Raw genomic sequence first — 22,721 nt, 5'->3', positions numbered from 1 at the left:
CAAAGGCCGGTAAGGTATTTGCATAGTTTACTGACCGTTAGGAGTCTACTAACCTATTGAGTATTTTCAAAGGCTGGTAAGGTATTTGCATAGTTTACTGACCGTTAGGAGTCTACTAACCTATTGAGTAGTTTCAAAGGCCGGTAAGGTATCTGTATAAAGACTACTGGATGTGTGAAGTCTGCTAACCTATAATATTGTTTTCAAAGACCAATAAGGTATCAGTATAAAGCATACTGACCTTTGGGATTCTACTGACCTATAGTATTATTTTGAAATGCCGGTAAGGTATCCGTATGAAGTTACTGACCATTGCATGAAGATGATCATCAAGGTGTGAAAACTATTTTCATCGATTACCAGGTTTCAGTTTTACTCAGAAATCGATGATGTTATCTTATTCTACTTACCTGATGGCTCAAAAATTATAAATATTCTATTGGTTATTTAGCTAATTCGTCGTACTTCTTAAGCTTAAGAAACGAAAGTATACGTTTTCGATTAGAAATTTCGCACAAAGCTAAACGAGGACTATCTGCGCATATCAGAAAAGCAACATCTCAACCTTTGCAACATCTCAACCAACAATTCGTCCAGTTATCAACGCTATTTTCAAGTTTTGAACAACTCGACTTTCAAGATCTACATATCTACATGTGCCGATATTTCCGTTTATCAACGTTATATTTTAAGATCTGTGCAAGAACTCAGCTAACAGATGTTTCCGCATATAAAAGCTATCTTCAATGGTCCAATACTAACGTCCAGTTTAACAATGATTCAATACTAATTTCCAGTTTAACAATAATTCGATACTAATATCCAGTTTAACAATGATCTAATATTAACATCCAAGTGAAAAATGATCTGGTATTATCACACAATTTAATACTGATCAATTAATATACCCAATCCCTCACTTTAGTAAATAAAGCCTACAAGATCCTGAATTGGAATGTTGATTGTAGAACATGTAACAGTTAAGACTAATATTAACATCCAAGTGAGCAATGATCTGGTATTATCACACAATTTAATACTGATCAATTAATATACCCAATCCCTCACTTGGGTAAATAAAGCCTACAAGATCCTGAATTGGAATGTTGATTGTAGAACATGTAACAGTTAAGACATGTGAATCAGAATGCAGACCGATGTGATATATCTTAATCAGAATTTAGATTGGAGAGTACATAACTGTTTACTCATGTGATCACGACACGCGGTAGTTTGTCGTGCGGCCAAAACAACCTGCAGGACAAACTGGGTTGAAATTCTTATCAATGCTATAAGTGTAGCTACCAGTTGGTCGCAAATTTTGATTTTATTCCTTTAATTCCTACACTCAATTCTTTTTTGGCCGTACCTTTGTTTTTCACATCTAATGTGTTTTTGATTAAATATATATTAATTGTTATTGTTTTAAGTTAAACACAAAGCTACACGATGGGCTATCAGTGCTCTGCCCACCACGGGTATCGAAACCCGGTTTCTAGCCTCGTAAGTCCGCAGACATACCGCTGTGCCACTTGGTGGCATATATCTTAATTGGAATTGAGACTGGAGAATATGTAAAAATTAAGTCATATGATATACATGTATCTGAATCGGAATGTCGACTGGAAAATATGTAACAGTTAACTCGTGTGATATATCTGAATCATAATCAACTGCTCTACTTTATGATGTAAACAACCAACGGTAGTGTTAACGCTTAATGACTGACATCTCTGCGGTTTAACTTTATTTATAACACTGGGAAACACACGCTTTATGAAAAAGACTGAAAACCCAGCACATCAGTATCAGCGGTGTTTCGATGTAGGCAGATATTGGTGTATATGACGCAACAAGAGTTTCTTGGGAACGGATATTTGACGTCGAATTTTACTGCCTTTACACTTCCTGTATTCTGAGTCTAGACTGATTACAATTTTTTTAATATTATTGTTGTATGTTTTAATACTTTTAACATTGTAATAAAACCTAAACGTGGCTAAAGTAACATCGACATTATAGAATACAGTTTTGCTTGTATTTAGTATGTGACAATGAGTTACTCAGCGTTGATGGGTAAGTTAAGCACAGTTTTGCTTGTATTTAGTATGTGACAATGAGTTACTCAGCGTTGATGGGTAAGTTAAGCACAGTTTTGCTTTTAGTATCTAACAGTGAGTGCTATATTATTATTCAGTGTGCACGGGTAAATTAATTTAAGTATAGTTTTACTTGTAATATATATTAATGTGCGTTTTATTGTTTCTCAGTGTGGTCAGTTTCTTATCTAGAAGGCTTGAGATAGGAAGTTAGTGGTCATTCAAACTGTCTGAAAGTTTAGAAGAAGGTAGTGTTCAGATAATTTGTCTAGGTGGTTGGGGAGGAAAACATTATTTTAGTAGTTTGTTTCTTATTATACATAATCATTTAGAGAAGATGACTTACTGAAGTCTGGTGTTGTTTGTTTCTAGATATAAGATCAGTTAATTTTAAACAAAAATATAGGATGAATTACAACGTTATTTTCTGTTTTGATTCTCGAAATATCATCAGTTTATTTAACTAAGAATTTTCTGTAAAGAATATAACTGACTACAGTATTGTGCTGACTGCTTATAGAAAAAAGAGCAGTCTATTTTTAAAACAATTTGGATTTACTAAAATCCTGTGTTGTCTCTTTCTAGAAAGAAAATAAGTTTATTTAAATAGGCATTTAGTGTGGAGCAGATGAGTACAGTTGTGTAGTAAAAGATCTAGACTCGAGTTCAAGATGACGATATGTGCTGGAAATCACATTGAAAATTGCATGCAAATAATGTATATATAGTTGAACATCCCTCGACGAGACATCGTAGGAAGAGTAGTGTGGATTTTACGATATTATAATTTGATTTTCGTTTTGAAAATTAAATATAATGTTTTTATTTTTAGTTATGTTATTTTGTTGTGTTTAAGAAGTGCTTGACTATTAAACTTATAAGAAAGTTGTCTTACTGTTAATGATATTAAATGAATGAATTTACTCATAATTAATGTGTGTATTAAATGAATCAAGTTGTTTTATGATTACCTGGCGCGTTAAATGGATCACATGTAACAGAAGGGAATATATTCTGTAACATTTGTGAGCAAGAAGACTGTAGTTATCTTGTATGTTATTTCCATTACATAGCATCAACGTGACATTTAGGGATATGTTACTAGGTAACATCACGGTGATTAATGGAGATATGTTATTACATAACATCACAGTGACTAGTGGGGATATGTTACTAGATAATATCACGGTGGCTAATGGAGATATGTTACTAGGTAACATCACTATGGCTGCTGGAGAGATGTTACTAGGTAACATCACGGTGAATAATGGAGATACGTTACTAAGTATCATCAAGATGACTGCTAGAGATAGGTTACTAAGTAACATCACAGTGACTAATGGAGATATGTTACTAGGTAACATAACTATGGCTGCTGGAGAGATGTTACTAGGTAACATCACGGTGAATAATGGAGATACGTTACTAAGTATCATCAAGATGACTGCTAGAGATAGGTTACTAAGTAACATCACAGTGACTAATGGAGATACGTTAATAGGTAACATCAAGGTGACTAATGGAGATACGTTACTAGGTAACATCAAGGTGACTAATGGAGATACGTTACTAGGTAACATCAAGGTGACTAATGGAGATATGTTAAAAGGTAAAATCAAGGTGACTAATGGAGATACGTTACTAGGTATCATCAAGATGACTGCTAGAGATAGGTTACTAAGTAACATCACAGTGACTAATGGAGATACGTTAATAGGTAACATCAAGATGACTAATGGAGATATGTTACTAGGTAACATCAAGGTGACTAATGGAGATACGTTAAAAGGTAACATCAAGGTGACTAATGGAGATATGTTACTAGGTAACATCAAGGTGACTAATGGAGATATGTTGATAGGTAACATCAATGTGACTAATGGAGACATGTTAATAAGTAACATCACTATGGCTGCTGGAGATACGTAATATCATGGTGACTGATATTATATAACTTCATAACTGACAGTTTCACCTGCTTCCTAGTAAAAACAAATCTTATAAAACTCGTATTTTGCTATTTGGTAAATAATTCACCGTTTGTTTTTAATTGCAGTGACGAAAGGCTACACAGTATGACCAACCAACACCACACGTCCTTTCAGGTAAGCTGTTCTTTCATGTCATAGAAACAGAGGGACAAGTGTGCATACAGAAATTCTTCTGACATAATGCGTTCACAGTATGTACTTATACAAAACAGCAATCATTCTCTGTTAGAAATATCCATGTTAATCACTGTAGCTGTGATTGTTTATAGAATATAGTGGTAAGTGTGGTGTAATACAGTCAAAACCTTAGAAATATCGACAGTACCTATGTAGTGCAGCTGTGATTGTTTATAGAACCACAGTCACTGATGTGTGATGTGGCGTAACACAGTAAAACTACACTATCTTAGTAATATCTACAGTAATCATGTATTATAGCTGTGATGGTTTACAGAATTAAAATAATAGTTTTCTGTAAACGCTTATATTATATATAGATATAACAAAATAGTTTTTGTAAATATCTCTGTTTGTATTTTTAAGCTTTCCTGTATATAAATTTATCTACACTTTGAAGAAAAGACAACTTCTAATTATATAATGATATTTTATATGAAAGGATCCTGCTAACAATCACCATTTCGGTCTCGATGACACAGAAGCTACTATCCTCAACCATTTTGGTGACTTTGTCTTCGATGAAGCTGTATCATCGAATTTGAGCAACATCCCGTCATCAAGGTGCCAGTTAACGTTGTTAAGTGGTAAGTGTTTGTAAATATCTCTTAAGTAAATATATTAATCGATAGGGAGTATATATCACAATAAATTCCACCAGCGTTAGCCAAGGGAATATCCACAATACTTACCATCAACACTCGTCAGGGAACGTGTATCACAGGATATTTTCTTAACTTTACAACTTGTATACTATTCTAAACCGTACTTAAATATCTTCAGTGACGCATGCTAGTCACATTACGTGTTAACAGGTTCTTTTCCTAAAATAAAAATTCGTGACTAAAGTAATGTCAGTTATAAGCTTTGAGTTCGTATCGACGTGAAAGGCACGGCACTACTAACCAGCTTCTGTCTCTATAAGGCAATGTTATCCGTTATCTACGATTGCTTAATTTAGATAATAAGTCTCAATGTTCACTCTTATCTTATATTTATTGTTTCAACAGCACCTTTTTTCTTGAACTTAGCTGAAGTTTAATGATATGACAGGATACGAATCTGACTGGGAACAAAAAACGCTGAACTGTGAACATCATGACACTCACCAGAGTATCATAAAAACTGTCACAACAAAAAGAGCAGTATGAGTTTTATTGACAGAGGAACTGTTGCCACAATCCAAGAACAAGCTTAAACAATATAAGTTTTATTGTTAAACGAACTGTTGCCACAATCCAAGAACAAGCTTAACAATATGAGTTTTATTGTTAAACGAACTGTTGCCACAAACCAAGTAATATGAGTCTTAATGCCAGAAAAACTGTAATCACAAGCTGAGTAGTACGAGACTTAATAACCTGTCACCACAAAATGAATTTTAATGTCAGAGAAACTATCACCATAAACTGACAAAAGAGGGGGACAAGCGCTTAGTATCAGGAAACCTTTCACTACAAGTTTTGCAACAGCTCATAATAATGCACTGTAGTGCTATATCTTGAAAAAAAAAGAACCATTAGTGATAGTTAGGAACAGATTAAAAATTATATGTTACTCTAGCTTAGGAGTGAATAAAGAAAGAATTGTTAATATCGTTTGTTTCACTTTAAAGTAGTCTCTTTACTGAAGAAATTAATAGGGAAACTACCTAGTTTAGTGTGAAACTTGTCCTGGTGGATTAATATACTAGAGTAACACAGATGGAAAGGACGTCGTTTCAAAATAGGGAAACTACCTAGTTTAGTGTGAAAACTTGTCCTGGTGGATTAATATACTAGAGTAACACAGATGGAAAGGACGTCGTTTCAAAATAGGGAAACTATCTAGTTTAGTGTGAAAACTTGTTCTGGTGGATTAATATACTAGAGTAACACAGATGGAAAGGACGTCATTTCAAAATACTCCCGTCTTTCATCTTTAAGTTTCTCTGCTATTTTATATAAAGACAACAACTGTCTAACTCTATAGTTTTTACTACTATCTGTAAACCAGAAGTTGTTTAATGGCGTATGTATATTCATGGAGTTATGTCACTGCAAGTTGAAACTACTACAGCTGAAACTAATTTCATTCATAAATGTTATATATTTTTACAAATTAGTATGCGTATGTGTATTTTATCCAAAGAAAAATCTACTAATTAAATGGTTTAGCGCATCAGTCCTGCGACGTGTTTATATATATATCTGTTTTTGTTTTCTTAATTTGAAGCGGCATCTATATTTTTTAAGACATAGATTTTGCGGACGTAACGCCGGACATGTCTTTTAAAACCAAAAAGGTACGAGACTGGAACTCCTCAGACGTGGTGGAGTGGATTTACTGGTGGGCTAGTGACCTCAAGCTGGAAGCTATAGACCTGAACATTCCACAGTTTACTGACATCTGCGGAAGAGATTTGATGAAAATGGAATGTCATGATTTTGTTCGGCTAGAGCCTGAATTTGGGCGGAAAATGTACCTATCTTTACAATGTTTGATTCGACACCACCAGAATGGTAAGTGTTATTCTAATAAATAGTTTATCCGAAATGTAATAATTACAACTTGAGGAATTGCGATAAACTCAATCCTTGAAGCAAAAAATAAATGATTTCAGCTCATTTTTCGTTGTCTTCTCATTACATTTACACTGTGTCATTTCATATTCATGATAATCTTATCATCAAGCATCTTGTATTGAATAAAGTCAACATTATCGCTATGTCTTGTACTATATTCTACACGAAGAACTTATCTTCATGTGTCTTGTGTAAATATGTTCTTCAAAGTTTATTTTCATCACTGTCGTCTTATATACACGAGGATCTTATCTTCAGGTGTCTTTTGTTAACCTGTATTTGTTTATTACATTATAATATTTTTAACGGATTAGACATGCACATGATCTTGGTGTTACAGAAATTGTGTTTTTAGTTATTTAGGCATATGCATGTGTCAAGTATTAAATTGTCAGTATTGTAAACGTAACGATCACATGCATGTGTAAAGCATTAAATTCTCAACATTGTAAACGTAACGATTTTCAGCTTATTGAAATGCCCATATGTAATTTTAAGTTCTATTCTTCAAGATGAGTGTAAAAATACCGTAGCAGGACAAGGACAGATCCAGCTATCCTCCTGGCCAGAACAAGGGCCAGAAAGTTGGAAAGATTTTTTCAGTCAAGTAGTTCCTGGCCAAAATCCTTGCTCGGGCACAAGTAAGATTTACAGAATATATGAGTGTTGTTAAATGATATTTATATATCTAAGAACCTGATAAAGGTATTTCCTAAACGTTTTTTAAGTTAAATGTGGTTTTTGGTGAGGGTGTGCCTTACAATCAACTTAAAGGTTGAAAAACTGGATTCAACCAAACAACGAAACTTCAGTGACCAATCATAATGTTGTATGATATTAGATGTTAGTGTAAAACTTGTTTACACGTTTGGTATTAGATGTTAGTATAAAATTGTTTACAATGCTATGTACACTCTATTGCTGCTTGATCATATTAATGAAACCGATAATTTGTTGACATGGGGTTATGGGTAGCTAGGATATAGTGCTCTGATGAAAGCTGGAGTCATGAAGATTGGGTTTTTAATGTAATAGACTCTGTAGTTGCATGACTTGAATGGATAGGAAACACACCAATCCAATTTATATTTTACCTGTTACACTGCCCCTTTAACTAGGTAACTAATAAGCCTCATCTTAGGTATAACGTTCTAATAATACATAAAAATAGTAACTTACAAATATTTTCTTATCAAGAATCTTTATTGCTAAATAATCATTATTGGAATTATAAAAACAATTATATTGTTATCTTTTTTTTTTTAAGCTACTGTAGTAACCAAAAAGGTTGGAACTGGTAGAAGAGGTAGACCACCCAAGAAGGACGGTAAATCAAGAAATAGGCAAGGTAGGTAAGAAAGACATTGGTTCAAAAACAGATAAGGTAGGTAAGAAAGATTGGTTCAAAAACAGACAAGGCAGGTAAGAAAGATGCTGGATCGAAAACAGACAAGATAGGTAGGAAAGACTGGTTCAAAAACAGACAAGATAGGTAGGAAAGATTCTAAAACAAAAAACTACTTATAGTTTCTGCACCAATAGAACATTTATATATTTTTGTTTGATTGAATAGGTTTTCACCATTTATACTTGCTCAGTTGTTCTCCCTAACAAACTGGGATAACCGTGGTTCAGATTAAACTAAAACTGTCACTGATTTGTTTGTTTTGTTGAATTTCACACAAAGCTACTCGAGAGCCTGCCCTCCCTAATTTATGGGGGATAAACTAGAGAGAAGTAAACACTACCCGCCACCAACTCTTGGGCTAGTCTAGTCAAATAGTGGAAATAGCCATCACATTATAATACTCCCACATCTGAAAAGGCAAGCATGTTTAGTGGTGGGATTCGAACCCATGATCCATAGATTGCGAGTCGAACGCCGTAACTACCAGACTGGGGTAAATGTTATTCACATTAAATTAAAATATTCACTTTAGCTAATACCATCTGTACTTAATTTAACAACTCTAATATGTTATTGTATTCATTTTATTCTGCAGGTAAAGGTTATGGTAAACTTTGGGAGTTTATCCGAAACTTGTTACTCAGTCCTCTCTACAATCCAAGCCATATCCGGTGGGAGCGACGGGAAGAAGGGATTTTCAAGTTCGTCCAGTCTGATAAAGTTGCTAAACTTTGGGGAGAGCGGAAAAGAAACTCAAACATGACATATGAGAAAATGAGCAGAGCAATGAGGTGTGTCTGGTTTTAGTAATTATATCTTAATTACATGTGAGAAACTGAACAGAACAACGATGTGTGTCTGGTTTTAGTAATTATATCTTAATGACATGTGAGAAACTGAGTAGAGCAACGATGTGTGTCTGGTTTTAGTAATTATATCTTAATGACATGTGAAAAACTGAACAGAACAATGAAGTGTGTCTGGTTTTAGTAATTATATCTAAATGACATGTGAGAAACTGAACAGAGCAATGAGGTGTGTCTGGTTTTAGTAATTATATCTTAATGACATGTGAGAAACTGAGTAGAGCAATGAGGTGTGTCTGGTTTTAGTAGTTATATCTTAATGACATGTAAGAAACTGAGTAGAGCAATGAGGTGTGTCTGGTTTTAGTAATTATATCTTAATGACATGTGAGAAACTGAACAGAACAATGAGGTGTGTCTGGTTTTAGTAATTATATCTTAATGACATGTGAGAAACTGAGCAGAGCAATGAGGTGTGTTGAGTTTTGGTAAACACATCTTAATGATATATTAAGATGAAACACTACCTAGCTCTTTTCCCAAATGTGATCTTGATTCAACCTATAATTCTTATACTTGAAAATATCGAAGAATTAACATTTTATTATTAATACTAAACTTGTGATAGTTCACGTTGGCTAAAGTAGGGTGTTTGTAACTGGTATCTTCGTATCGAATCGGTTATAGTCTAACTGCTGCGCTAGATGATTTCCAATTGTTTTTATACAAGACATCAAACTCCTTTCTACGTATTAAATTACCTGTTTTTCCTTACTTTGATATAAAGATGTTGATCTGTGTTCAAGTATCAATACCATATTGTTGATTTCCGGTAAGTTTTATTACGTTCCTATATATTTATATTATGAGGTTTTTAAAACTTAAACTCACACTGTTGGAAGATCATCTACATACTGGTGGCGGGATACTAACAAACTTGTTCTTTCTTTAATGCATGCAGGACCTACTACAACGTCGGCATTTTGGCGCCGGTTCCAAAGAATGAGGGTCTTCCTAAGAAACTTGTTTACAAGTTTGGTCCTCGAGCCACTGGATGGCGCTAGAGTCCTTTGCGGTGGTTGTGCTTTTGTTTTCTCTCTTAACAATAACCTGTCCGTCTAACGAAAAAACACTCATGTATACAACTAAGAACGTGACATCCAGGTCACTATTCGCAACTGAAGCATCTTCACTGTTAATGTGATGCTCTTCCAAACTGTTCGAAATGAGTTATGGAATGTTGAATAATTGTTTAAGTCTGACACAATAAGTTTCGATGGTACTTTAGAGTACATTCAAAGACTTGATATTTTATGTTTAGTGTATTAATTAAGATCATGCGAATATTTGATAATACATTTGTGAGGCTATTTTAATATATCATCTGTTCTACATCTTTGTACGCTTCTCCAAAAATAGTAACGACAAACTTTTCTCGATGTGATGAGAAAAACAGAAAACTTCTTTCAACACTCTTTATCATAAATTACTTTACTGCACAATGCTTTGGCAATAGGTCTACTTCAGGTACTAATTAATGGTACCAGTCTCAGATACCGTTAAACTTTGCCTATGGCCGAAACGTTGAACACTAAATGTGTTTATGATAAGAGTGTTGAAAGAAGATTCCGGTTTTTTCCATCTTCGTTTAATAGAGATAAACCTTTCGAAAACTTCTGCCTCCTCCAGTGCACCAATATGTTTCAGTTTAGTGAAATAAAGTTCTCACTGAGTTACCGATAAATATCCACTCTGAAGATACAGCTATTGATTTCATTGGTTTTACAGGGTCTGTTACTGAGGAGACATCGTTTAGTTCTATAGCATATTCAAGAAAATATAATTTATGTGAATGTTAGAAGTTGGAACTGTGGTAGCGCATTCAGTATTATGTTTGGTCCGTTTCTCTAGAATGATTTTAACAAACTTTTGTAATATCTGCCGCGTTAAAATTTATTATAACTACGATGACAGTTAACTTTACTGTCAATATAGTAAATGTTTACAAATTAGATATTCCTCCTCTCTGTATTTCTTCTTTTTTTTTCAATATTGTACTGATTTTGTGGTTGAATGTTTTAAATTGATGAAATCACACTGGGTGTTTTTCCAGAATGGCACTTTCCTCTGTTTGTTTTTGGTTATCTGGCAAATGGGTCTTGAGATGATTACACTTACAATACGTAGTAAAAATGTTTGAGGATCATAGTGCTTGTGTTTGTTAATGTTCTTTAGGAGACTCTATATAACCGTAGCAATAAAATCAAGGCTTTGTAAGTTTCTCAGGTCACAAGCAACCATGGCAACAAAGCCAAAGTCCTAGTAAGTTTTCCGAGTCACAATTAACCATAATAGCAAAGGTCACTAGTGACCGTGGTAAAATAAGTCAAACCCTAGCAAGATGTTGAAGTCACAAGTAACCGTCAAAACAAACTGAAACTCTAACAACTTGCTGAAGTCACAAATAACCACAGTAACAAAGTCAAACCCTAGCATGTCGCGGAGGTCACATGCACATAGAAAGTTGAGTAATAGTTTTTGTACAATACCAGTTAATGTTTTGCTTTCAAATATTTATTACAAATAATTTTTTTATTAAATACCATTTTTTTCAGTTTTGATTTAACTACGATTTGCACCAAACAACTTTCATTGATGTCCTTACAGAGACCGAGTTTGTTGTTAATTTGTGCTAATTATTTACGAAACAGATATAACTACAAAAGACAAATTCTTCTTCCTGTGCAGAAGAGCCATCTGGTGTATAAGTTTGGACCGAACGCCGTCGGCTGGAGACAACTATAATCATGTTAATTCTCTAACAACATACGAAAATAGAAAACAATTAAGGTGTTATTAGTTTTAAGAAAGGTTTGTTAGAATTATTTTGGAACACTAAGAAAACACTCAGTCAGAGATACCTAAACAATACATTCTAATGTTCGTTGGTTGATTAGAAAATTTACTGTCTGCATCAGTTGGAGTAAAAAGAAAAGCTCGTGACTTACTCTGGAAAGTTAAAATATTCAGAAGATGTAAGTTATTACGAAAATTCTTTGTACATTGATATCATTATTAATATTTAAAGAATGTTTGTACTGCAGAGTCTTTATTTAGGTATGTGTTTACAGTAAATCATAATGAAATCTATTAAACAGTTGTGAATTGGAAAAGTTTATTCAACATTATTTAGCTGTTTCTTAAACGATTTTGTGCTAGTTTTATATGGAAAACTTTACATATGTAAAAACAGGCCTTCATTTAAAATGATATTCAAACTGCACGTGGCTAAAAGGCCAAGACAAGGGAAGCCTCTGTGTTGAGGCATGATCATTCCTAATTTAGAACTACTGACACTAGAAAGTGAGCAGCAACCACTACTTATGCAGTTATTCTAAACTGAATTGCCAGATTGATTGTCTCCGTACAAGTTCTCCACAATTTAAAGTGCAGAGCGCCATTGAGCGACTCTGCTCTTGGAACTTTTGCTCCGCAGCCCGACACATTAAGATCCATCCCATAATCAACCACCTGAAATCGGTTTGAGAGTTTCACAATAACAAAACATCTAATAGTTCTGTAAGATTCAAATCTTACTTTATGGCGATATATTTTTTACAACAAATAAACATATTTTCATTTTGAAATTCCGTTTACGTCCTATTATATGTAGGTTTTCAGAAAGATATATCATATTTAGTTCACTTTACTTATGCTGGTTATATAGTAATGTCTTCCTAAGTTCGGTCTCTCTCTCTATTTTAGCTAATTGTACAGTAACGTCTCCATTAGTTCGATCTAACATTTTAAAGCCTTAACCAAACTTTTCCCGAAGAACTAACTACATTAATTTCAGACTTCCGTATAAGAGACTCTTTTGATTCACAAGCTGAGGCCTAAAGGTAATGTAGATAGTTCTTCAGAACAACTCACTTTACTTTAGCTGGTTGTAACGTAACGTCTTCATTAGTTCAAACTCAGACTACTTCAGTTGGTTAAGTATTATTCCAAATGCAAAAACGTTCTTTCGAAATCGGTCATGATATTGGGTTTTGTACTTTTGTCTTTCTATATACCATTAGAAACTAGACTCGTCTATATCACAGCCTGAGAAATCTGCAGATCAGACAGACCATGAACATTCTGTTTCAGGTTTCAATTAATTTAAACCGTAGCTGAAACACATGGCCGATTTAATGAGCAACAATATGTAATCATCTTTGAAAAAGTCGGTCTGATTTAGGTGAAACATCTTTAAATTTATAATCATATCAGTCATCAAAACATCGTCATACGTGTAATAAGTTGTGATTAAGGCACTCTGAGTTGTTGAAGTGTGGAATAAGATAATCTGTGTCGTGCTAAACATTACATTATTCATTAATAGGTATGAATAAGCCAATCTGGGTAATGTACAACATTATAATATGTGTACTCAGCTGTGAGTAAGATATTCTGAACCAAGTAAAACATCTTTTTTTTTGTGATTATATAATAAAGTCAACGATCGACACTGATTATTATAAAAATATATTTAATGGTTCATAATTTCCTGACGACAAACTAACACTACTTTCTTGCATTGAACACAATAGAATCTTGAAAATAATGCTCTTTTCCCAAGAAAGCAATGAACTATTTCCAGGAAGTTTATTTTGTGAAGAAAAAAAAAAGAAAAAAGATTTTACCAAAAGTGTTCCAATACTCTCGTTCTTCCGGATTACGAAGAAAAAATTGACTAGAAAATTAGAATGAACTTGTACTTGTTTTCAAAATGCAGTTAAGATTAAAATTTCCGAGCTCAAACATTTCTCTATTCTTTATGAACGTACTTCTATCTAATTCTAAGTTGGATCAGTTGTTGAGAACAGATGTTCTTCAGCACGTGTTAATAAAGCGCCTTTAAAGTATCAAATACTTCTAATCGGAACTATCCGTTAGTTCTGTCTCTATTCATCTGCCATCTGCCAAAATCTCAAAAGACCGTCGCCAATGTAAGGTGAACATGATGAACACGTTAGATTGATATTTTCATCTTTTTTTCTTAACCTTTTTGAGGACTTCTCCCACTTAAGTCTAAAGCCTCAAGTTATCGTCTTCAAATGTAAAAGTGTGTACTCGTCAATCCTCAGAACACGAACTTATCATTTAACATAGTTTTCACAAGGTACATGTCATATCTTGGTAGCGACTTACAGCTGAGTACACTAGGTTACAGTAGAGGCTTACAGGCAGCACTGGTGAGTACACTAGGTTACAGTAGAGGCTTACAGGCAGCACTGGTGAGTACACTAGATTACATTAGAAGCTTACAGGCAACACTGGTGAGTACACTAGGTTACAGCAGCGATTAAAGTAGCACTGGTGAGTACACTAGATTACATTAGAAGCTTACAGGCAGCACTGGTGAGTACACTAGGTTACATTAGAAGCTTACAGGCAGCACTGGTAAGTACACTAGGTTACAGCAGCGATTAAAGTAGCACTGGCGAGTACACTAGGCTACAGTAGAGTCAGTATTTTTCAGAAGTTTCAAGACATTTTCTTCATCTTAAGGGATTGAAGATGGACTTGTATTCTATCATTATATTTTTAAAACTTTCAATAATTTAAAAATGAAAACCTACAACGTACTCTAAACACGTTGGTTCGGTAATAATGACGTTATGCTTTAATACATTTCATGTTTTTCCTGTTGGTATTAATAACATTATTTTATCGCAATCCGTTTCAAAATGATTTTAGTTTCTGCTGATACCAGTAGCCAGGGCCAGGTGGTTAGGGCGCTCGACTCGCAATCTACGGGTCGCGGATTCGAATCCCCGTCACACCAAACATGCTCGCCCTTTCAGCCGTGGGGGCGTTATATGTGTGACGGTCAATCCCACTGTTCGTTGGTAAAAAAGTAGCCCAAGAGTTGGCGGTGGGTGGTGATGACTAGCTGCCTTTCTTCTAGTCTTACACTGCTAAATTAGGGATGGCTAGCGCAGATAGCCCTCGTGTAGCTTTGCGCGAAATTCAAAACAAACAATCAAATACCAGTAGCTTCTTTGATTAAGATATTTGTGGTCAAAAGCTATTATAGAAATGGTTAACCAACTATGTAAAATTCGACCGTCTTTTTTCTCTTAGATGAAACAGAAAAAATTATATTTATATATATAAACCACATGGAAAATGTAATAGTCGATACAACCAATATATGGATCGAACTGAAATGATCTATATACTTTAACGTAATGTGTAACACGAAAACATTGTATACACCTTACACATGTGTAACACAGAATTATTCTACATTATACCTTACACACGTGTGTAACCCATAGACATATTCTAGATATACATAAACACACGCAACGTACAGAAACGTTTTACATAAATTACAAACATGTGTAACACATTGCAATGTTCTATATGCTTTAAGGGACACGTGTAAAACATTGAAATGTTGTATAAAAATTACTGTAAATCTCTATCGCATTTGAAACTTAAGACAATACTTCTGCTAACTGTAACTTGAAACAATACATCTACTTATCGTAAATGACTTTCCTTTAACTCTTTATTTTAATGTCGTATTTTTTATAATTTACATAAATTCAAAAAGGGTTTAAACAGCGAAACTTTCATTTCAGTACACTGATGAAAAAAAATTGAACATTTTTGCTTGTTTTTAACCAATATTCACACATGAAGAAGATATATATTAATAAAGAGAAACTATACAAGTATATGTATATATGCATGTATAAATAAATCAGATATGAGATACCTATTTTTAGACATGTTTTAATCGTGAAACACACACACAAACTGTACATATGAAACATGCATTTAGGCCTTTAATGCTAGGAATATAAACTGGAGAATCTTAGGTGGATTCCTTAAGGCTGAGAATGGATACCGATATTGATTCTAAAGCCCAGAATTTATCCTTATGAATTCCTGAGATATTAGATATAAAGGGAAAAAAAACTGATACGACAAATAATCAGTAATGAGGATGTCTCTAGAAGAAAGGAGTGGTTAAACAAGGAGAAAAGAGTGGTTAAGTATACAGTCTTTGACAAGGAAGACACCAGGTGAAAGTAGTAGTTAAAAAAATAACCACTGAAGAAAGATGCCTCTCTTTGTTCTGTTTTAACCACGTGATTCAGGTTAGGTTATTTCAGTGAAAACTAAGCTGCTGAAGAGGAGAAGAATCGTTCAGTAGTTTCAGCTTCTGAGGATAATACATGGTGCTGTATCCTAGATGATTAAATACGTCAACACAAGATTCTTCAATGTGTTGGATCTGTGTAGAATTGAGACGATGAAGCCACTGAAATGCAGTACTGGAAGAATTTCTTCTAGTAGAATAAGCATCTGTTTCTATCTTGTTTGTGTGGGTATGATATTCCAGAAACCTCCCCGTACTCTTTAGGTAGGAGAGGCCTAAATTCTGGAAAATATTCTTAGTTTTTTTCTCGGGGTTCAGTGCGAGATCTTCGTACCGAATAAGAGTGAATTTGTGAGGTTGCTCCTGATGAAGTGCTTCAAACACCTGGACATCTTGAGCCATTTCTCGACAGAGCTGTGTATAGTTTGAACAGCTGGAATTCTGACACCAATTCAGAGTATTTCTAGAGTTAAATATCCCACGAGGATCACGCACGAGATAAACAACTTGAACTTGTAGGTCGGGATTATTTTGAACAAAATGTTTTATTTGTTGCATGGACAGTCGTGTCACTTTCATCACTTGAATCCGAGACCTTTTGCAGACTGATTCCACAAAGTTCTGAAAGAAACAGGCAGTAGACCGAACTCGACAAGACGACCATAGATACTGGTTCCTTCGGAACAGAAATTGGTTTTTTTGTTTTATTACCCAGTCTAAATATTTTTTGGAAAAATCACAGTTAAAGAGCTTTTTTATTTGCTCTAAAGCTTCGTGTTCTTTATCACTAGAGATGCGTTCCCCATACGTCATATAATGCAAAGGCTCAAAATGATAGAAAGTCTTTGGGTTTTGCTGAAGAATGTCACCCAAGAAGGTAGATCCTGACCGGAAATACGTAGCAATTAGGATTTTTTTCCCATGTTTTTTATCAGATAATTTGTTATTAATAGAAGTTTGGTTTAGTCCTAATGTTGTTTTCTTGTTAGATGGTAAAGAAAGTGTACTTGCTGACTTGAATGTATCCGGGGTGAATTCTTTAGGTATGGATTCTTTTCTTTTAAGTTTTTGATTGTGGACGGGTTTTACCATCGAAAGTGTCTGATTACTTGGTACATCACGCGATGTGCTGTGTCTAATTACTGGTTCTGATTCTGCTATTTTTATGGTCATCCCAGTTGGTGAAATTTTGAAGCCAGTTTTCTTTCTTGTAAGAGGATAAAAGGACTTATTTTGTTTCGTATTATTATAAACTTGTTTGATGTTCTTCTTTGACTCCGATAGCGTTTTCTGTTTGATAAAAGTTCGATTATTAGGAGGTGAAATTTTTGTGTTCGTAGGCAGAAAATTTACGAACTTTCCAATCTTCTTTTTCTTCTTCGTGTTTTCGGCATGCCAGAGTTCAGACAGACCACTTGTTGGGTAATCATAGCTGTTTTGTTGAAATACATATTTTTTTATTTCTTCTAATTTTCCTGCAAAGTAAACAATCAATTTTAATGAAATAAAATTGAAAACTGGAGTTATATTAGTAACTTTATTGAACATTTCTGTTACTCCTGGACATTCTCACAATACATAGTGTATATATAAAACAGGGCGCCATTTATGTGAAGAAAACAGTTTATATACAGTTGAAAAAAAAAGTGGTTTGAAAATAGCAATAGGCTAGCATTACAAAAGATAATTAAGTCAGTTTTGAAATTGTAATGACTTAACTTTTTACAAAAATTAATAAATAAACACAAGTTTACGTCCGAAAACCTCGGTATTTCTTATATCTGCTATATAACTTGAGGCATTCTTGAAACACCATATAACTTTATTAATTATACAACTGTTGAATCGTATGCTTTGAAAATTATTATCATCATAGATACTCAAATGATTCTCATATTTTAAATGAATTTTTGTTAGGCTCAGATCTTGTATTTCACCTGATGATGCCAAGTAAACTTGGTAAAAGGTTGAGACAAAATAAACAAGATATACGCTGTACAACCGATAAAGCTTTTAGTGAAATTTAAAACAAAAACAGATTTCTGTCTAATATTTAATTCATGAACTAGACCTTGTCATGTCCAGTAGCGCTACGTTTTTTTTTACCTTTATTATCCAATGTCGAGGATCGATCCTCGGAAAACAACCTGTCCAGGCTCCACTGGATGACCACTAAAGTGACCAGTCCACAAAGTAACACTAACAACAACTTCTTTGTTCTAATCATTCTGTAACACATCTGAAAAAAAGATTTAAAATAGAAATCTGCAGTATGAGCTTTTTTTACATGGCATTAGTTACAAAAGTTTAGTGAAGACTACCTAAACGTTGTTTTTCAAATGCAAGAGTATAGCAGTTATAGAATAAAATAAATACATGGGTTAAACAAAACCTTCTGAAACTTAATAGTTTTAACTTTGACTCTAGGTTAAAAAGGACGAGCTCTAACAATTGGTTTAACCTAGTTCCATTTACTAAGATGGTATTTTTATTACTTGTTCCATACTTATTTTGCTTTTTAAATTAAATAAATGTTGATATTACGACAAAAATCCAGTTCAAATTTTTTCACCTCTTATTTCTCTTCTAGACAATTATAATAAAGACACTGCATGACTTACATAAAACTCTCCTTTAATATATAACTCTTTTTTGTTGTTTCTATAGCGACATCTGGACAGCGCAAAACTGGAATCAGTGTGAATCAGTTTTTATGTTAGTTTACAAGTGACTTTCAGTGTGTTCTTTTTTGAATCTGACATCAGTAAATAGACCCACAACAGAATATCATAACATGACACAATTAAGAAAAGTCCTGTGGGGATGGAATATTATTATGTTAATCCTATAGTATAGTGCACCCCCAGAAGAAAGACGCTAAAAGAAGAAACAAGATTTTGAAGCCTGTTTATAGTCATCTGATAGTTTGCTTCATTTAATGTAGTTTTTCACGAATGATTCTTTTTGATGAAGTATTTGTGTGTAAATATTGGGCGTAACTATAAAAAAACAGGTTCTATTGTTGATTGTTTCTTGAACCCTCTCGAACCATCGTATAAACTGATTAGGATTTATTTTTATATTGAATGTTTACGTGATTACATTAAAATTTTTTTTCTTTTGTTTCCAGTCAATATTAGCAACATTTAGGTCCTTTGTTCGTCAAAAAACCTGATCCTTCATTTTTAACATGTTAAGGTTTCCAGCAGTGACGATTTGAGTGGATGTGTAAATGTAAGAATGAATGTTGTTCAGTTCATCATTATTAATGTTATTTAAAAATTATGATTGTTGTGCATTTATGTTAGGTGTAACTTACTGTTGAAATTTAATGTTTCAGATTTTGGATAGTAATTGCAGTAGCTATTTGTATCGAATAATTAGTTCTATGCTTTTGTCAATAAACAGAAAAACAAAGAATATTTTACTTGTGTTAGATTTTTCGGCTATATTTGAATACAATGCTGAAAAGGAATATGTGTGTCTTCCAGTGACCCCGGAACTTCGAATTACCCTAAGGTCACAGAAGGTCAGGAAATTGTTTAGTTTTGGGAGGTGTTGAAATTAGGCAGGCTTTTTGATTAAGCAACGTTCGACGATTCTTCCTTTTATGTAGTTATCTAGATTATATAAAATTATTTTTTCATTTCCGTGGGTAATACAGTGTGAAGTAAATTAAAGGGGTTCGCAGGAAGAAGTCTGAATTTGAACTTGTTAAGTTGTCAATATAAACGAGACACATTACATTTCGACCAAATTTCAACTATAAACTTATACATATGACATAGATACACGAGAGACACATTACATTCTGACCAAATTTCAACTATAAACTTATACATATGACATAGATACACGAGAGACACATTACATTCTGACCAAATTTCAACTATAAACTTATACAACTCACAGTATAATTTGTAGTAGTCTTCCATACCTGAGACAAAACTTCATAAGATTTCTAGCTTAGTATATTCAGACAGTGGACGCTGTGGGTCGCGTGTTGTACAAGGCTAGAATGCTTGAATATTCTGTCAGTAGTGGTCACTTTAGGCCCAACAATACTCTTCAGATCACTAAACTAAACTTTACGCTCTGTCTACTTCTGACTATTAGAATACAGTGAAATAAATGAAAAATGTTCTTTGGATAATTATACGATTAACATCACTCCATTTATTATTATTACATCTATCGTTAATAGATTTATTAAGGACTTACATAACACTTACTTACAGCACCTTTTGCTTTGAAACAGGGTCAAATTCAGCAGCGGACCGCGACGAAAATGTACTGTGTAAACGTAGTTTGACAAGAGACAAGCTTGGTTTAGAGAGCTTGGCCGATTTTGCACCCTCAACAGCGTCTGGTTTGGAGAGTTAACTACGCGCATAGTTCAAGTTGAACAACCTGTTTCTTCAGTATTTCGTCATACTTAAAGTTGGATACCGATAAAATGCAGCTGTATTTGTGGTAAATCAAGTCTTTGATTTTGAAAATAACACATAATACAAGTATTGGCTTTTTCTCTGTACCCTAAGTAACTTGGAAAAACGAAAAGAAAAAAAGGCGTAATAATGGAGTCTTAACAACTTGGAAAACGCTACGTCATCATCTATAAAAACATAACATTAAAAGATGAGCTCCTTTAAAGAACAATGTATTCTCAGAGCTTAACGTTCTATTTTTTTTATCTATCAGAACATCAGACTTTAGGTAATAGCAGGAATTCTGATACAGTTGGTTAGTGTAATGTAAAATAATTCATGTTATCTCTGTGTAATACATTAATCTTACACCAACAGATGGCAGGACAAGCACTTGAACTTTATTTGTGCCTAATTGTACATTTTCCAACATTTAATAAGTCAAATTCCAAAATAACGAATTATATTTAGTTCTTCATAGTTCATAATCTAACTTTACTTTATTTCATGCAACAAAATATTTCACTGACACGTGTGAAAGATGACCCAGACTGTACTGTCCAGTAAGTTAAAACAACAACAACAAAATACTGAAACCAGTGGATCCCATACTCCAAAAACTCATTAACTTGTGTCCATTTTTTCCTTGAAGACTATCCTTGAACAACCACCCCTGAAAAAAAAAGCAAAACTTAAAACCCACCATTTATTTTTCGTCACTTAGGGGGGCAGCGGTAAGTTTGCGGACTAACAACCCTAAAATTCAGGGTTATTCTGCACTCGTATCTTTGCGCTAAAAATAGAAAGACCCTTCATTTTTTCAGAAAATAATCGATTTCCTACTTAAACCTCTGTAAAGTGCCAGTTTCTACTACTGCTGGCGTCAGCTTATTACGTAAATCAATCACCTTGTTAGAAAATAAATCTGTCTCAAGTTGAACTTATCATATTTTGCATACTCTTGTTCTGTGATCGTCTGAATATAACACAAAGAAATCTGTCTTTTATCCTCTTGATTCTCCGGATAATCTTGCAAACGTAAATAATATTACCTTTTACACTTCTTTTTTGAAGAGAAAATAGGTTGAGAGATTTTAATCTATTCCCATAAGATAGCCCTCCCATCCTAGTAACCCTCCTCTGAACTTTCCAATAAGTCAATATTCTTAGTTTAAGAGACCAAACTGTACACAGTAATCCAAGTGAAACCTAACTAGTGATTTGTACACAGATAATTATCCCTTTTCAACTTGTAATCAATATGTCTATAAATACGTCCTAAAACGTTGTTAGTTTTAACACTAGGAACAAAGTTTTGATGATTTCAGTGATTTATTCTCCACAAGTCCAAGGTCCTTATCTTCATTCTTGTTATTGAGTGGTTTCTCATAAATAATAAACGCATAACCAAAATGCATTACTTTTCACACATTATTGTGGCATATTCAGGTAAAACTGACTTTACTTAAGAGCAATAGAATAGGTCCACATAATTAAAGGAAATTCGATCTGGATATTTATTTCTGAATAATATACAGATCTGAATAACTGAATATTCAGAACAAATGAAATAGAGAGACTGGACAGTGTAAGTACTTGCTTTAATGAAAAGACAAACTGTTGCTTTCACTGGATTATCTCTTTTAATTGATTACTCTTCAAGATTGTGTTCCAACGTTCTTTACTTCACAAAAAATTTCGTAAATAGCCAGAGTGACTAGCGCTACTCACATGACTGATCATTCACATTTACAAAAAAGATGAGGCCGTAAATCTGAGATATCATTGAAAGACACTGCTGTTCGCATCCTTGCATAACGTCCAATATTACAATATCAACACTCATGAGCAGAACAGGCATAATCCCCCTAAGAATAAAAAAAAAAGACAGCTAGAACGAGATGAGTATAATGGCTTTTTTACCATGTGTTATGTGAAACCTGCACATACACATAATAAACGATAAATTCAGTATAGTATAAATACTATACTATCATATGCAGATAGAAAAACGTGGTATATTCAGGTCAAATTGATTTTCCTTTAGAATGAAAGGTTACATCTGCTGATTAACAGGAGATTTAGCA

At 33.8% G+C, this 22,721-nt stretch overlaps 2 protein-coding genes across 8 annotated transcripts in view; one reads left to right on the top strand and one right to left on the bottom strand.

Moving 5' to 3' along the window:
• Positions 1 to 12,692, top strand: part of LOC106458923 (ETS homologous factor-like) — a 14,455-nt gene extending 1,763 nt beyond the window's left edge. For 2 of the 4 annotated variants that reach the window (XM_013918488.2, XM_022385301.1), the window contains exons 2-8: positions 4,156 to 4,204; positions 4,710 to 4,854; positions 6,502 to 6,768; positions 7,344 to 7,472; positions 8,099 to 8,179; positions 8,835 to 9,030; positions 10,007 to 12,692. In XM_013918488.2, the coding sequence (XP_013773942.1) occupies positions 4,156 to 4,204; positions 4,710 to 4,854; positions 6,502 to 6,768; positions 7,344 to 7,472; positions 8,099 to 8,179; positions 8,835 to 9,030; positions 10,007 to 10,109 (970 nt within the window). In that variant the 3' untranslated portion in view covers positions 10,110 to 12,692. The remainder of the gene's footprint in view (positions 1 to 4,155; positions 4,205 to 4,709; positions 4,855 to 6,501; positions 6,769 to 7,343; positions 7,473 to 8,098; positions 8,180 to 8,834; positions 9,031 to 10,006) is intronic. The other 2 variants (XM_022385299.1, XM_013918489.2) reach the window with 2 other exon arrangements.
• A 2,384-nt stretch (positions 12,693 to 15,076) lies between these two features.
• LOC111085655 (carbohydrate sulfotransferase 1-like) lies at positions 15,077 to 20,776 on the bottom strand. 4 transcript variants are annotated; one of them, XM_022385296.1, is made up of 4 exons: positions 20,440 to 20,776; positions 20,145 to 20,316; positions 18,314 to 18,446; positions 15,077 to 17,682 (listed from the first exon to the last, which is right to left on the bottom strand). In XM_022385296.1, the coding sequence occupies exons 3-4, from the start codon at positions 18,444 to 18,446 to the stop codon at positions 16,217 to 16,219; spliced, it is 1,599 nt and encodes a 532-aa protein (XP_022241004.1). In that variant the 5' UTR covers positions 20,145 to 20,316; positions 20,440 to 20,776; the 3' UTR covers positions 15,077 to 16,216. The 4 variants fall into 4 exon arrangements, with proteins under 4 accessions (XP_022241004.1, XP_022241003.1, XP_022241005.1 ...); XM_022385295.1 differs by having other exon boundaries at positions 20,145 to 20,776; XM_022385297.1 differs by lacking the exon at positions 20,145 to 20,316 and having other exon boundaries at positions 20,429 to 20,776.
• Between the last annotated feature and the right edge of the window lie 1,945 nt (positions 20,777 to 22,721).

The sequence above is a fragment of the Limulus polyphemus genome, unplaced genomic scaffold (assembly GCF_000517525.1).
Source record: "Limulus polyphemus unplaced genomic scaffold, Limulus_polyphemus-2.1.2 Scaffold533, whole genome shotgun sequence".
Lineage (NCBI taxonomy): Eukaryota > Metazoa > Arthropoda > Merostomata > Xiphosura > Limulidae > Limulus > Limulus polyphemus.
The sequence above is the reverse complement of the archived record's forward strand: the minus strand, read 5'-3'. Positions and strand labels throughout refer to the sequence as shown.

Coding starts and splice junctions, on each gene's coding strand:
- LOC111085655 (XM_022385295.1), bottom strand. CDS start 18,446: ATGTGTTACAGAATGATTAGAACAAAGAAGTTGTTGTTAGTGTTACTT. Junction 17,683..18,313: donor CTCGACATTGGATAATAAAG/GTAAAAAAAAAC, acceptor TTTACTTTGCAG/GAAAATTAGAAGAAATAAAA.